The sequence below is a fragment of the Dysidea avara genome, chromosome 3 (genome assembly GCF_963678975.1).
Source record: "Dysidea avara chromosome 3, odDysAvar1.4, whole genome shotgun sequence".
NCBI classification, from domain to species: Eukaryota; Metazoa; Porifera; class Demospongiae; order Dictyoceratida; family Dysideidae; genus Dysidea; species Dysidea avara.
Window position 1 is genome coordinate 7,724,538 of NC_089274.1, and position 16,324 is coordinate 7,740,861.

A 16,324-nucleotide genomic window follows, 5' to 3' on the forward strand; every position below is an offset into this window, starting at 1 on the left:
CAGTCAAGTAACTTCTACTGGACAGAGGAGCACAGGAGGTCTAAGTATTACAGCAAAACATTTTAATGATCAACTTTACCAATCCTACTTGACCATTGTGAATCTGAAAATGATTGTTAACATTCTCAAAACATCATTCTCACAATGACTACATTGTACCTGTCACCATTTGATTTGGTATGTTTTCCAGGTTAGGAAATATTAACATTCTCAGCTGTCCCTGACTGTTCTATTAGAGTATCTAGATTTTCAAGTACAGTGGGGTGGCTCATTTCCCTATTTGGTTAATATTCGGGTGTCTATAGTCATATCAACACATTTTTAAAGATATTAATATTTAGTTTTACAAAAATACACATCCAAATCATGGATTTAACATGGAAAATATGAGTGGACTATAGTATGTTCACATTGAGCTGAATCCTCAAAAACATTTAATAACTCATGGATGCAATTACACATGATCTTTAAATTTGGCTCATTTGTAGTACTGCTTGACCCGCTAAAAATATTTCAAAATCTTTTTGTTCAAATGTTTGACATCATATTTATGGCCATTGAAAATTTTCACAATACATTTCCTATGGAGAAGCCATATAAATACAGTGTCCATTACAGCCCTTTCCCGAACTTTTAATGGAGCCAAATTGTATGTGTCTGTTGTTAACACCTTTGTTGTTACCAATAATCATCTGGTTGGCTGAAATGTTAACTCTGTTGAGATAAAATCCACTTTTAATTGTTAACTGTTTTTCAGGGTTCAGCTCAACGTGAACATACTATAACCATACAATTCTTCTCAAAGAACATAGATTTCAATTACAAGATAGATATGGAAACAACAGTCTTTTACTGTTTTATAAATAATATATAAAAAACTTAAACAAACAAACAAGAACACCATCAATTCCATGTATAGTACAAATGTGCAATATTATTATCAAGCATTAATAACATCCTCTAATCTGAACAGGTTAAATATAATGCACACAACTCTGCTACTAAAAACCAAGCAACCTATAGAATACCTTGGTAACACAGATAAACACACACACACCCAATGATTTTCAATATTTCACTTAGCTCTCAAGAGCATGTTTACAGAGTCCAGTGAATTGTTTTAAGATTATTAGATCATTCATTTAAAAGCAAACCAAGTGATGTGATAATCATTGTTGTGTATATAAAAGTGACTTGCAACAAGTAACTATGTTTATGACAAACAAGTAGTTTAGTGACTTAATCACTGTGTCATTTGTCTGTTTCTTTAACAGGAAATTGTGTCAAACACCCAAAAATTTATAAATCTGTTTCTTCCTTTACTACTCAATTGTAAAAACAAACTATGCATGATATAACGATCTTGTGTGAGATCATTACAAATCTTGATAAACATCTTACCACTGCTATCCTCTGAAGGGCACCATTGGCAAACACATATTCTTGTGAGAAATGGATGTGAAGTTTAATTGTGTTCATGGCTATATCAAAACTTTGTCTGGAATAAAACAAAAACAATTTAAAGTGTGTTGCTTCTTTCATGAGAATAATCGTATAAGAAGCCAAGTTATCAATTCCCAGGGATATTTCTATTATTGATGTTGAAAATAAATACATACACAACCCTATAGCATGAAATACATATTATACCTACACTAGTTCAATTATGACTACACTGAAAATAAAATACACAATAGACACTCTTATAGGAACCATATCACCTTTCTTGTCTCAGTGATTCATTGGCTTTAGCTACAGCGTCTTGCAGGCCGAGTGGCAACTGATAATAGCAATTTCCCATAGCTAACAAGTTAAAAACTTTAAATAAGTACAACAAGGCCCATTTATACCTTCGTCTGGCCTTGTAAGGCTCTTCCTGCGATAAAACAGCATGTAAGCGCTCTGCTTGCCCTGAAACATTTTAGAGATTTGGCTTTCCGTTATGGGCTGGACCGAGGTGTCATTGAACTCGAACCATCTGTGACCGACACTGGGTAGGTCCCTGTAACAACATAGTAGTGTTAAACAAGTATGCAAATTATAAAAAATTAAGTTACAAGAACTCACTATACCTTACATATCCTAAACACATATGTGTCTGGCTATGCAGTAATGTATGCAGATCCGATTACATTCAATATTCCCGAAAACTATTGAGAAGTCTTAAATGCAATAAAATATGTGGAGATTCCCCTAATCATACCAGTATATACAGTTCATCTTTTATTAAGACTACCTCATTATAGTGGCCATTACTAGTAGGTTCTAAACTACATAAGTAGTCCATATTTGGACCTATAGTAGCCTATTAATGAGGTTTCACTGAACTACCTCATTGGTTTAGCAGTCTTAGCTGGGTTGTCATTATCATTAGCAGTGGCACTATTAAATGGTTCTTCAATTTTCAGAGCAGCTTCTGCAATCGATGGTAGATTGTCATTCACTTCACCATCATCATCAGTTTTCCCTGATGTGCTCTGCACCACTATAGCAGCATCACTCAAGTCCTGGGTCTCTCCTTTAGCCTCATCCTTAATCTGTTTAATGCTCACTGTACCCACATCATCGATTGTAAATATGTCAGAATTATTTTTTAAAAACTGGAAAATTACAAGAAAAACACATTTCAAAACCCCATACAATCTTATATAGTTTATCTATGTATGTGAATATATTTGTGAATTTTTGATTTTTATTGTCACATATGCACATACAAAGTGGCAAAGAATTGCTGCATGATTAATCAATTGAAATGTCTAAATCATGCAGCCCCATATACCGTACGATACAAACATTTGGCGAGATAAAATACATTGGGATGTAATTGGCTCATGTATATATCACTACTGAAGGGTATTATCCCTAGCATTACACTACTTGTTTAACACGCCAAATTCACCAAAACTTTGTATCCTACAGCAATAAGACTGCATGCAATAATCAAGCAGTTTGTTGTTGTAGGTCAATGTATGCAGTCAAAGCATGCAGCCATTAAAACGCAGGATTGCATTGAATTTCAATACAAACAAAATTCCCTTCACATTTGTCAAAAGACATACAATCCAGCACGACCCATCAGTGACCACTGGTACACTAACTAAACACCACTACTTCCTTCATACACATTTACTATTGTCACATGACTGTCACATGACTAAATTGTTAAAGTATTTTTATCAGTGGATTGTGTGGGTGTAATGCAGTCTGCAGGATGCTGCGTCTATAGGTGGGCAGACTTGGTCAGCAAAGAATTACCCTTGGTCATCAGTACATAGCTGCTTTGTTTACTTTGAGAGAACAAAGAGAGAAGATTGTCTACTAAATCTGCTTTCTATAACAATAATTCTGTTGCATTCTTCTATAATAGCATGGTAGGGAAGTACCAGGATAACATGTCTTTGACCCGATATATAGCATTAACTATTCCCAATAGTTCTATTGATCTGCAGGAGGTGGTGAAAGATGCAAACTAATATATTAGGGACACACTTTATTCAATGGCCCATGTTGCTTCTTGAATCTCTTATTCCAGGTGACGCCTGTTTGGTCTTGCATAGCCTGCAAAAAAATTGGTTTGTAAAAAAATTGTATTTGTGGGTAACAGCTACCTTGCAGAGTTTGTTTACAGTGGCAGCCCCTCCCACTTGATTCAGCAGAGTCTGTAGCAGCTCCAGAGGTGAATCAAAATTGATGAAGTCCACACTACCAGACTCTGGGTCAGCTTGCATCTGAACAGGCTCATCTTCCTAAAACCATTACAAGTAATATTTCTCAAAATACATATGTAATAATTAATTAACTAATAGCTATATAGTTTTGTGTATTTATTAAGTAAAAGTGTAATAATTCATGTATTTAATGAATTACTGGATGTATCCAGTTGCCAAGGTTATCCACATCCCTGATATAAGCTGTATAGTGGCCAGAATGTGTACTGCCGCTAGAAAATATAGAAAACAAAACAATTTAATAGTTGTTATTATAAGAACAATGACTACTGCAACAGGAAAGTCTACACAAGGTGTCCATTAGGAAGAGAGTTATGAGAGGAATCTACTCACCTATGAATGACAACAGAGAATAGGTCATACTCCATGGTACCATCATTGTCTGTACTGCTGCAGTATGGGGACATGTCCAAACTGATGGGGAATGCCAACTTGCTGGTATCCTATAGATAGCATACAATGAAGAGGAGGTTACAGGAAGTTCTGTGGATAATAAATAAGTCTTTACACTGCTAAAGTAAACATCCTTCATAAATTTTTGTAACACCATAAATTTTTGCTATACCAGCTGAAATGAGGTCACTGTAAATTAGCTAGTGACCTTCACAACATTTTCTTCAGCTTTATAATCCAGCAGCTTTATAATCCAGCAGCTTTATAATCCAGCAGCTTTATAATCCAGCAGCTTTATAATCCAGCAGCTTTATAATCCAGCAGCTTTATAATCCAGCTAAGAAAAGCTTTTGGCATCAAGAACAGGAATACCATCAGGTGCAGCTAAGGTTCTTGTTTACTTCTTTCATTATTATTATATTACCTACAAATTTCTTAACGTTTTCTTGGAGTTGCTTCTCAACATGGTGTTCAGAGAAAACCCATTATGACTTGTCAACCATTATGACTTGTCAGTACAAAGTGTAGAGGGTGAAATCATTGATAAAGTTAGCAAAGGTGCAGGTTTTTCTCTTGAATATTCCATGAGCCCTCAAGATAGTGGAATCTGGTTATAAAACTAACTGTCTGAGCCAAGAGAAAGCAGTAGTAGCCATAAGGTAGAAAATTAATTCAGGGAAAAGATTAAGGACACAGTAAATAGATAGATAAGTTCAATACTTGTCTGGAGGCAGCAGCAGGTGAGTCACTCTAGATCTGGTGGAAAAATTATGAAACCTAAACTGTTTGCAGAGCAGAGCACCTCAAACTTTATTGCTGGCATATTCAGTAAATACATTATTTAAAAAAAGACTTAATCATAATCCAAATCAAACGGATCATATAGTTACCATCTTTAATGATCCTTATAAGCCATATTGTAATGAAGATGCCGGGATGAGCAAAAGAAATCAATGTTTGGCTATATCTCTAGAATACAGGCTTTAAAAGAAAGGATGTAAACAATAACAGATGGAAACAAAACATAGTTAAGACTTATATGTGAGGAACATATGATCGCCAGATGAATTTATATGCTATAATCATGTATCACGACCAACTAACCATACACACAAACAAACGGTACGTATACTAAATCAACAAGTTACACTTGACTTCATTCATACGAGAAAAAAACTACCGTTAATTATTGGATAACAGTTATTAAATCAAACAATTAATACTATATGTGAACCAGATCACACCATGACTTCAATAAACCACAGGCGACCATAAAAAGTACCTCACCTTATAACGTTCTCCTTTGTTGAAGTCATAACAAAACCGCAGCAGGGCGAAGGTGAGGATCAGGGGAAGTTTGTCGATGTGACAATTCTACCAATGATAAGTTTGGTTATCACAGCACAGCCCAGTGGTCAATTAGCCACCCTACACTAACACCACCAGTGAACCCTAAACATCCAGGGGGTTTCTGGCCAATAACATTCTCTTTCAGCACATAATCACATAATGAACAGTTATTGAAAAGTCAGGCCACATATACCATCTTGGACAACACAGAGACCACATAGACAATGGAACAGTGAGTCTAGTCTGTTTAGTGATAGCTTCCCTTTATATAGTTTATTTCCTTATGACATAAAGTAGTGTTTTATTACTGTATGCAGAATATTAAGGCTCTGATGTCAATATGTGCTCCTTGAAACTAAACTGGAGATGAGTCAAGAATGTGCAATTGCAACTATACAGTAACTTGATGTGTGGTAAATTATAGTGTAAAACTACAGGTATGATATCCACACAAGAACATATACCCTATATGTTGCACTGGTAGCTATAGAATTTCCAGCAACCTTTAGTGTATGAAGGCATACTATCAGTACCTTAAGCTGAGGTGAATAAATTCAAACTATTTTCATGGCAGGAACTAGCAGTTATGTATGTACTCAAAGTGTCCTATGATGCTTGGTAACTGCCATTTAGTGAATTTTAAGTTTGTTATGAGATTCATTACACTAAAAATGGTTACAGAAATCCCCTAAATACCCTGCCAATGTGACTACCTAATAAACAAACACGTCAAAGCTGCATCCCACAGGTACATACCCTGGTTGCATCCACCAGCTGGTCACACACGCCACAACGATATTGGTTTGCAGCTTCAAGTAATTCTGTAAGTACATACTGTTCCTCCAGTGCTTGCTGGAGTGTATCATTTGTAGACACGGGGATACTGATGTCAAGGAAGTCCTCCTACATTGTCAACACCAGTCATACAATACTAGTTGTAGAAGGTTACACTATACAACATTCCAGAACACATTCATAGTTTTAAGTTACATATTTGCTTGTAGTACTCACATTTCTGCTGCTGATTTTCCCACATTTCTTGCACACAATCTGCCAAAAGTACATACACATGTAAAGCAGCAACAAGAGGTCATATTATCACACTCAGGTCAACGACACAGTGACAACCAATCCATTTGTGCCATAACACCCACGATATAATGAGAACGGTTATATTAGGGACATTTTGACATTCAAGTTTGTACCATAAAGGTACCTATTACGTAGGAGAAGCCAGGTTTTAGGGGTTGCAATCTTTGCCCTTACAGTGCAGGAAATGCCCTCGAGTAGACCAGTCCCACAGTAACACGACCATCACATCATTCATGAGGGAACTTATAGCTAATTGGAAATGGGATATGGGACAAAAGCCTCATCACAAATCTGGTTACTGTACTACTGATATGTGATAAACAAGATAATGATCTTTAATCATTTTAGTGTCAATATGTTAATGAGTAAAATTAAGGGAAATTTTCAAAGGTACAAGTTAAAAAAAATAAATCTGTAATAGCTTGTGAAATTTACACAATCAATCATGGTGGGGTTGTCATAACAAATTCATTTTGTGGTGAACAGGTAAGCACATGTTCAACCAGGTATATCTCATTAGTACATGTGCTGCTGCTCATGGAGTTTGGTTGTTATCTACTTTATCTTCACACAAGAACACACAACACTGTTTTAAAGCACTTGCGTGGGCGAAGATCAAACAAATAAGAGTACTATTATTTCCTGAAAGGAAAATACAGCACTGCGTGCTTGTGCTATATAGATACTTACCGATCATCTGATGGCCGAAAACCGATGCAGTTCAAGTCTACAAAATGAACACTCCAAACAAAGATGACCAGAAAGTACTTTAAACCAGTTAAAGCACCACCACGCTTATGCAATATGGAAAAAAAAAATAGCACTCTGGCGTGGTATTTTTCCATATAACTAGAATATAAAAGCTACAAAGACACATCGCACTCATAACTCATAAAATGCATGCCCACAAATTAAACACTGACATAGCTGCCAAAAACATTTATCAACTCATGAGAGGTGTCCACAAGCTTTTCCAAGCTCCATATATAGCACAGGGCATTCTCACGTCCCCGCAGACATGTCCTTATTCCTTGGGACTGGGTAAACATCGTATGAGACACTGTGATAGGGGGAAAGTGGATTGGCCATGCGCTTAGCCACGCAAGACTATGTAGAGGTGCCTAGTACAAGTATAGAATATTGTGAAGCGTATAAAATTCCAAAGAGTTGGATTCTCGAAGATCCTGGGTCCCCTGGTCCTTGGTGCCCTGTTTATACCTACCCACCCCTTTGAGCTAAGATATGGTATTAGCCATTGGCACTATCCCATGGAACCCCTACATTGCACTCCTCCCCTACATGTACAATAGCTTTGACAACATGACAAATTAAAAGGCTTTGTAGTCTGGTGATAAATGTATGCATTCTTAGCATGAGCTTGAGAGTGTTAGTACAGTGTAGTATTCTACTTTCTCACCAGGCTATTAGCTTTTATTTAAAATATCCATGGGATTTTTGAAATAAAATATTCACCAGTACCAGTTGCCACCACATGTTGGGAGGATAAATGGAGGGAAAGTTTGTACATGTTTATGCATGTGAAGGTTACCCAACAGCAGCTGGTTTAATATCAACTTGGTTAGCCACAAACATACAACGCTACAACCAAGAGTTTGTCAAGTAGTTATAAATATTATGAACTCTTGTTATAACCATACACAAAAACTACACCATGCAGCATCAATGATCAGTGTCCTTCATATCCTGATGTGTTGCGTGCCATTTGCTTTTAATTGCATATTACCTATCAATAACCAACCAAAAATGGGGCTCACTGGGGTATAGAACTTCACATAAACTTCAAGGCTATTGTTTGCTAGTTTTGTATTACGACTATTGAGACTCACATAAAATGTCAAAATTATGATATACAATAGGTGGATGTCCTATCTCCTGTACTAATGTATTAGAGTATTGAAAGAGTTTTAAAAGTAGGAATAATTAGAGGAATCCAATTATGAAAATAATCTATGAAGTACTTGTTCTCACAAATGTGTGTTGCAGTTACAGTTTAGTGTAATCCAATCAGTGACATTAACTGTACTGCACATGCCACCATAATAATATGCAAGAAATAAAGTCTTCTACCACCGTAGGAGTCATTTTTATGGAGTCATTTTTATGTGTCATTTTTATGTTGACAACAGGATAAGGTTGTTAACACAATTATAGTAGTAAAGTACACACTACTGGTGTGATATGGTAATCTTTCTTGTCTACAACTTCACATCAAATATCACAGTAGAGTCTTGTTGTTAGATATATTATGTGCTTATAGTTTTTCAGAGGTAATCAAAACTTATTAGGTGCCTATACCTTACGACAGGAAATGTTCTGATGGAATGAAAGGTTGACGAACCCAAGTTTCATCAGCTTTGACAAATAAAAAAGACAAAAATCAAGAAATCATCTAAACACGTACATTTAAAGTTGATGAATTTAACCGATTCGTCAACCTTTTCTTTTATCAAAATTCTTGTCGACACCAGCTATATCAGTCGTACATATGAAGGTCACCAAATACTTATTGTAATCTGTACACATGCTCTGTTTCTTGACTTGTATGACACGTATGACAATGGCAACAAGAATGGGTTTACTCTATCAAGACTGTCTATGAATTCTAGCATAGCTGGATAATTTTTTTTGTTTGCTTTATTTCAGGTAGCTCTCCTCGAGCTCCTGAGTGACAGCCTTCAACCATGACCCATGACAAGACGTAGTGTGCTCATAATAATTACACACATGCTATACAGCATGATAGCTTGCTACCTGAGTCTATAGCCTGTACATAAAAGTTTTCACCCACTGGTTTAAATAAATTCTTAAAAAACAGGGTCCCCATGCAGTAAAACAATTAATAATTATTTTCAACATGCTGAAAAATGATCCTCATCGCTTACATACACACACAAAGGGACACACACATGATTTAAGAAACCATTTTTAAAAACTAACTGCTATAATCTTAAGTAAGAAATTGTCAACAGGTTTCTGTTAAACACATACATAATAGTACATAAAAGCAACTAAATTAAGAACCCAAATTTGACCTAGTTTTAAAAATCTCAAAATCATGTGATTGTATCGTCACCATCACACCCTGGTCAACTAACAACAGGATACAACTGAGATGTAGGATGAAGTCCTCACCCACTGGGAGTACATGAGGTGTACTGGAAATTAGGACACTCCTAAATTCCAATCCTACACTGTAATGTCCCATATGTATGAGGGAGATCAGAACTTACATACTATTACTTCACTGAGTATGTCATAGCATTTCTGGTATTCATGAAAAACTACAGTGAACCTTAAAATATGCCAATATAGTCATGGTACGCATACACATACGTCAAACTTTGTGATCATAATATACCGGAAAATTGTATGTATATGGCAAACATTGCTAAACTGGTGAGCATTGACAATAGATCAAATGCTGCCACCAACGATGGTCACGCCTCACACCTGTCACATAATATCTTGTTTTGTTTAAATAAGTCACCTACAACATTTGTTTAGCATCATTGCTTTATTACTGAGTGTCTACCATCAAGAGCTGCTGCAGTTGTATTTACAAAGGAAAGACTCAAGAAATAAATTAAGAATTCATAGACTGGCTACTGCACATGAGCATATTTGATAACTCCATACTGCAACAGAAATACATACTGTACGACCATGGCAAGTTTACTACTGTTAATAGTAGGGCTATATCATAAAAGACTGTTGTGGGATTTACTAAAAGATCGTTTTAATTAATAATCATAATTTAATGAAACTACATATCTACATGTCTGTTAGCGTTCACCTGTGCCCTAGTTTCTTGTTACTAACTCTTGTTACATGGGTCAGCTGCCCAAAAATTTAGTAGGTAAAATGCCAGAACTGTTAATCAAAAAGAACAAGTGAGTTATGAGGCTTTAAAAATATCCCATACATCTAGCATGGACGATTCAGGGGTACAAACATGTTTACAACATGACAACATGCTTGTTCCAGTACAAAACCATTGGGAGTGAACACATGTTCACCTCTTTGATATTACTATATTTGGTGGGCGGCTAGGATACCGGATACGACTAATAGTCACAGCTGCCATACACAGATACTATTATAATGAGGGATAATACCCTTCTGAAATAGTCAGTAGTGATATATACACGAGCCAATTACAGTACATCTTCAATTAATGGTGTAATCAAAAGAATTGGGATCACATCTGCTCACAGCCTAATACAAACACACACACACACAAACACACACACACACACACACACACACACACACACACACACAAACACAAATTATATACGTACCTGCTGCACTGACCTCCCATGATAAAACTTTGATATCAGTTGTTCACCTGAGGTCCCAACTAAAGAAGACTCCACTGCACTGAACAAGATTCTATTTAGTTCTTGCACATCGTGTTGCTGGAGTTCCTGTAAACCATACAGCACTTATAATGTACAATATTACATTACTTTACCACTAATGGTGTACAGAAATTAGTTATGTAGATTAGATACATTACCAAGACTCTCTTTGGATGGTTTCCCTCACGCTCAGTCATCCCCAGACACTAATATAATTATAATGATATTCATAAGTAACTATGCGGTAATTGGTTTTGCTTTGCAGGTGAAATTTCCTTAGTAACAAATTAGTAATGAAATTCATACCATTTTTGGTTTACTTAGCCGCTTGCTAGGAATCGGCATCTGCCCACTCATTTTAGCTACGCTGTGTAGACAACTTGTGGGTTGTTTAATCACATATTATATTATACGATACGTCACTTGTATTACATTACTCCCAATAATGTGCTTTAATGAGCTGATTAGCATGTGCGCTATAGAATCCTAACTAAAGCACACCAGTGGTTCAACGTACACTGCAAGATGATCCAAAGGCATATAGAATAGTAAAATAGAGTCAATGCTTTCTGCAGCCCTGTGGTTTCACCATTATTTCTTGAGCTGATTTGACCTAATCATCTCGTTTTTCAGCCAATCTACCAAACAACAATAGTAGCAATCTTCCATTTATGCTCAATAGTGAAATTTGCTAGGGCAACTTTTCAAATATGTAGGGTATGGCCCTTTACATTAAAAAAGCCGAATGATTCAACACTATTAGGAGGCGACAATCAGACATGCACAAATAGGTAGTTTACAAGAGCTTTCCTGTTATCTTTAAATATGTGCAATCAAACTACTTATGGAGCAAGGAAACTAGGCACGTGACCACAAATTGCCTTCACTTGGCTTTAATAAATTGTCACTAGTTCCATTCTGTGAAGTGACTGCAGTCTACTATTGAATTAAACGTGTGTGTCCCTGTCTCTACGTATGTATGGTTGACCATATGCACCCACGTGAGCAAACCATTAACGGCCAGCATATAAGAATTTTAAATGAAGTCCATATTATACTTCCACACGGGTAAGCTTAAATCTGAGTTGGGTTTCTTTTCAATGGTCTGAAATATATAGGCTTAGTGACTCTACAGGGTTTGTGCACAACCCTCTCTTTGGGTGTTCAACAGCAGAAAACAACGTAGCAGATCTTATAGGCTACCAGGGTTATAGCTTTGAGTGAAACGTGTCCCCTCTGTAGCAAACAGAAATAAAGAGCAGCTTGAGGTTTTGTTTGTGCAAGAAAACACGATAAACAGATAATATAAAACAGTTGAGAAAATACTTCTGTGTGTCATTTGAGCTGCAACAGTTACTCCAGTAGACTACTGTAAATAGTGGAGGGTCCTTACTATTGTCTATATAGTACAAACACAAAAGAGAATTGGAATGTAAAAAACAGCAACACCCTGTCTGTGCTGCTACACAAAACTTCATGTATCACACCTGTCCAAGTAGCTGAATCAGCTTGTATGAACAGGCCTGTTGAACCAGTTCACAACAACAGGATTACTCACAAAAGGATGTTATATGGCTTACTGGCCACCGACCTAACGTCTATACTGTACATCACTCAGTTAACCACAACAAGTTCATCGGACAGTATCACACACACCCACCTCATTGTTTGACCAACCAAAACTGCTGGTGAGGGCATCTACGCTGGCACTTTGTTGATGTAATAGTAACAGGTTGGCTAGCAACCGCTGGAGTTGTATAGGAATAACTCGCACCTGAAATAATGATATACCACACAGACACACAAAGTTGCAACAAATGTGACAAACACTGGACAGGTAAAGACAACAATATTGCAACAGTCATTAATTTATTACAAGCATTTAATGTAATGGATTCAGTAGCTAGTAAACAAACAGTATTCTAGTGGTCAGGATTAAAAATTCATGAATAACCCACCATTGAGTTATCAGCACTCTCATCATCAGACAGAGTTCCCAGTTCATCTTCCCCCACAGCAAATAAAGACTCTACAGTAGGATATTTACAAACCAGTAACATCAAGAGTTCATAATATATATACTAAGGAGAGTATCCTACTCTCATATACCTCTTTAGAAGGACGTATCGTGAAGTTATGACGTAACGACAAGATGTTGTGGTTCGTGACGTACAAGCAGCCACAAAAGTGCAAGAATCATTAGTACTATTTCACACTCATGATGCTCAGGATAGTCGTATTCACACACAAATGGCCTAGCAAGAAACGCCTACAAAGCGGTCTTAACCCATGAGGAAACGATTATAGTTCGGTGAGAAACGCTTAGAGCTGGAGTAAATTTGGTTGCTAACAACGTTGTTAGGCACGCGTTCAATAGATATCATGTTCAACTAATGACATCATTAATTATACAAAGAAAAATGGGCGAACCCAGAAGTGCTACGTCATAACTTCACAATACGTAGGATACTCTCCTCAGTATATATATTATGAAGTCTTGGTAACATTTAACTATGGTTACTTGTAGCCATCTCTTACTGATTATATAGCACATTCAGTTAGTTATGCAGGATACAATCTTTTAAGAGAAGTGCTTACTGTCCAATTTTATTTATCAATTCAGTATACCTTAATGTGTAGCCATAATGTTGAAACATTTTAGCTACCTAAGAATAAAATTCATGGCACACATGAGAGGTCATTTGTGGGAAAAGTTTCACCTTGTGAGCAGATGTCATTGTGCACATAATTAAGATCTGCAAGCCATTGAGATAGTTATTAGGGATCCATACAGCTAGCTGGTGTGAAGTTGGAATTCTATGCACATATGTTGAAGTTCCATTGTGTTTAGAAGATGTGCTAAGACACATGTAGTTGAACATACATGTGAGCTTATCACAAAAACAGTGAGTAAGTGGGCATAAATAAATCTTCTGAGGAAAAATTCGTGATAATTTTCACTAATTATGCAAAAATACCATTTTTTGTCAATTGTATGTGTCATGATTAAGCAGCAATACATAAGTACCACAAGTTGGTGATGGTACACTTTGACATTGTTGTATGTATTAGAAACTTTGGTTTTAACATTTAGCCCCGAATCTTTGAAAGACTAAAATCTCTCCAAAAAAATTCTCGGTAGCAAAATGTTAACAGATGCTGCGTAATTATAGAACCCAAAGCTGCTTCATTGAAACACTAAGTTTTTATAGACGGGCAAACATCTTTGTTCTAAGCATTGTAATACTGAATCACTACCCGAAATACAAACCTTGTAGTCATACTTTATCGAGTACGGAATTTGCTGAAAAAGAATAACGGGATGACTTTTAGTAATGGTTTTAGTCCTCACTCTTATCATTGATTAATAATCTCCAGTTGACATCACATTCCTTTTGTCACACAAAAATGGGCTGGCAATTTGCACATTTTTATGACCACACCTCTTCATTAAACACATCTATAGTGGTATTACCATACCCATTATGGAAGAAACAAAACAATAATGCATGTAATTATCAAGTTTTCGGCAGAAGCAGAAGCAACGACTCATGGCCTAATTCCTGTACACCTACTAGGATACTCTGCCACAATAAAAATTTGTGCACCACTAAAATTTAATAAGAGACGACACATACCAACCAATCTCTTTTCAATCCACACCTTGACATACACTTGTATGTAGTCACTGTGGGTCACAATAAACCAATCAACAAGCTGCAAAGCAGCCCAACTGCTAACCAATGGATGAACCACTAAAGAGCAGTGGTTAGGTTAATACATTACTTGGTTATTGGTGAAGCATGTGGTCATCAATTATGCCATCGTTTGATACACCAGTATATGTGCACTCAACTATGCAGGCACACATTCCAATGATACCTCTAAACTCTGGTGTGAAATGTAACGTTTGTAGTAGCGCATTCAAATAGCACGTGGCACCCAGATTGCTTAGTCCGCATAGTCCTGTAGAATTTCTAGGAGAAGGAGGCCTGGTAGTAGTTAATTTATTAGTGCTATCCCCGCCGTGAGACTCGAATTCGTCTTCGTCACCAAATAAAGCAGAAAACATGTTCAATCAATCAGGTAAGAAAACCACAATCGAAATACAAAATATACAAATGTTAAAATTCCCACGTGAGCTGCAATCAGGTGGGCGCACATCATTCAGTGCTGCTCTTAGGCTCGTCCTTGTGTTTCTTATCTTTATCCCCTGCTCGCATTCGCTCCAGAAAAGCCTTCAGCTTGTTGCCTGTCGGTGATTTAGACTTGGGAGGTGGCTTAGGTGATTTTGTCCTAGCCTCTCTGGTTTGCTGCCTGGAAGGCTCTTGACTCAATGCTGGGAACTCTGCTAGGCTTTCTTTGATCAGGAGGTTCTTGGACATCCATGGGTGGCTCTGAATATCTGCTAGAGTGGCTCTGTCTGAGGTGGAGTACACCAGAATGCTTTTGATCAGATCCTTGCATTCTATCGACAGACGTGATGGTATAATCAACTTCCTAGCCAACTCGTGCAGCAGTGTCTTGACATCATTGTCCTTGAATGGCAACCGACCAACAACCATGGCATAAAGAATTACCCCCATGCTCCATACATCTGACAGTTCACCATTGTACGGGTTACCCAGTATCACTTCAGGTGCTGCATAAGCATATGATCCACAGTACGTCTCCAATAAACCTCCAGTGTACTCTCTTGCAAACCCAAAATCAGACACCTTCAGGTTGTATTTAGAATCCAAGAGGATGTTCTCACATTTCAAATCTCTGTGGACAATCTTGAGGGCATGGCAAGCTGAAATAGCACTCGTAAGTTCTCGAAAGAATTTCTGGGCCACCGGCTCTGTAAGTCGCTTTCGCATATTAATGTAATCCAGCAAGTCTCCATTTTCTGCCAGTTCCATTATGATATATATCTGCTGCTCAGTCATTATAAAATCGTACAGCTTTACAATGTTTTCATGCTTCACTGTCTGAAGTGCTTTTATCTCCCTGGGTAGAAATTTCCTGATCAATTCTTTAGGAGCTGCTTTCCTGCTGACAATCTTTACAGCCACTTGGCGGTTTAGTTTGATAGAATGAGACTCCTTGACTTTAGCATAAGCTCCGTAGCCCAGTGTCTTGCCCAAGATGTAGCCGTATCGATGAAGGCCGAGACACGCGTTCCCTGTCAGTGACTGCCCCCGGCTACCCGATTTGCTTTGCTCGGGTGCAGCCATTAAGTGGTTGGGGAAATGTTTGTCACAAGTATAGCTAATGTCTTCATTTATCACAATAGATAGTGGTCAACGCTGTCAAATTATTGCGCTTCGTTGTTGGAAAGGACGCACAAGCTACTTGACGTCACACTAAATAGCGCAATCTGATTGGCTATTTATC

The 16,324-nt window shown here is 37.2% G+C and overlaps 2 protein-coding genes across 2 annotated transcripts in view; both read right to left on the reverse strand.

Annotated features, from left to right (window-relative positions):
• LOC136249186 (ubiquitin carboxyl-terminal hydrolase 40-like) overlaps positions 1-15,062 on the reverse strand; it is a 42,022-nt gene extending 26,960 nt beyond the window's left edge. Inside the window, exons 1-15 of the mRNA XM_066041138.1 lie at positions 14,828-15,062; positions 12,904-12,974; positions 12,606-12,719; positions 10,886-11,011; positions 6,483-6,521; positions 6,228-6,374; positions 5,409-5,495; positions 4,062-4,171; positions 3,868-3,940; positions 3,609-3,746; positions 3,490-3,558; positions 2,332-2,600; positions 1,851-2,002; positions 1,722-1,803; positions 1,402-1,498 (exon numbers count right to left, since the gene is read on the reverse strand). Of these exons, the coding sequence (XP_065897210.1) occupies positions 1,402-1,498; positions 1,722-1,803; positions 1,851-2,002; positions 2,332-2,600; positions 3,490-3,558; positions 3,609-3,746; positions 3,868-3,940; positions 4,062-4,171; positions 5,409-5,495; positions 6,228-6,374; positions 6,483-6,521; positions 10,886-11,011; positions 12,606-12,719; positions 12,904-12,974; positions 14,828-15,017 (1,764 nt within the window). The 5' untranslated portion in view covers positions 15,018-15,062. The remainder of the gene's footprint in view (positions 1-1,401; positions 1,499-1,721; positions 1,804-1,850; positions 2,003-2,331; positions 2,601-3,489; positions 3,559-3,608; positions 3,747-3,867; positions 3,941-4,061; positions 4,172-5,408; positions 5,496-6,227; positions 6,375-6,482; positions 6,522-10,885; positions 11,012-12,605; positions 12,720-12,903; positions 12,975-14,827) is intronic.
• Positions 15,063-15,108: 46 nt separating this feature from the next.
• LOC136248288 (testis-specific serine/threonine-protein kinase 3-like) lies at positions 15,109-16,164 on the reverse strand. Its single transcript, XM_066040086.1, has one exon. The coding sequence runs from the start codon at positions 16,162-16,164 to the stop codon at positions 15,109-15,111; it is 1,056 nt and encodes a 351-aa protein (XP_065896158.1).
• Positions 16,165-16,324: the final 160 nt, after the last annotated feature.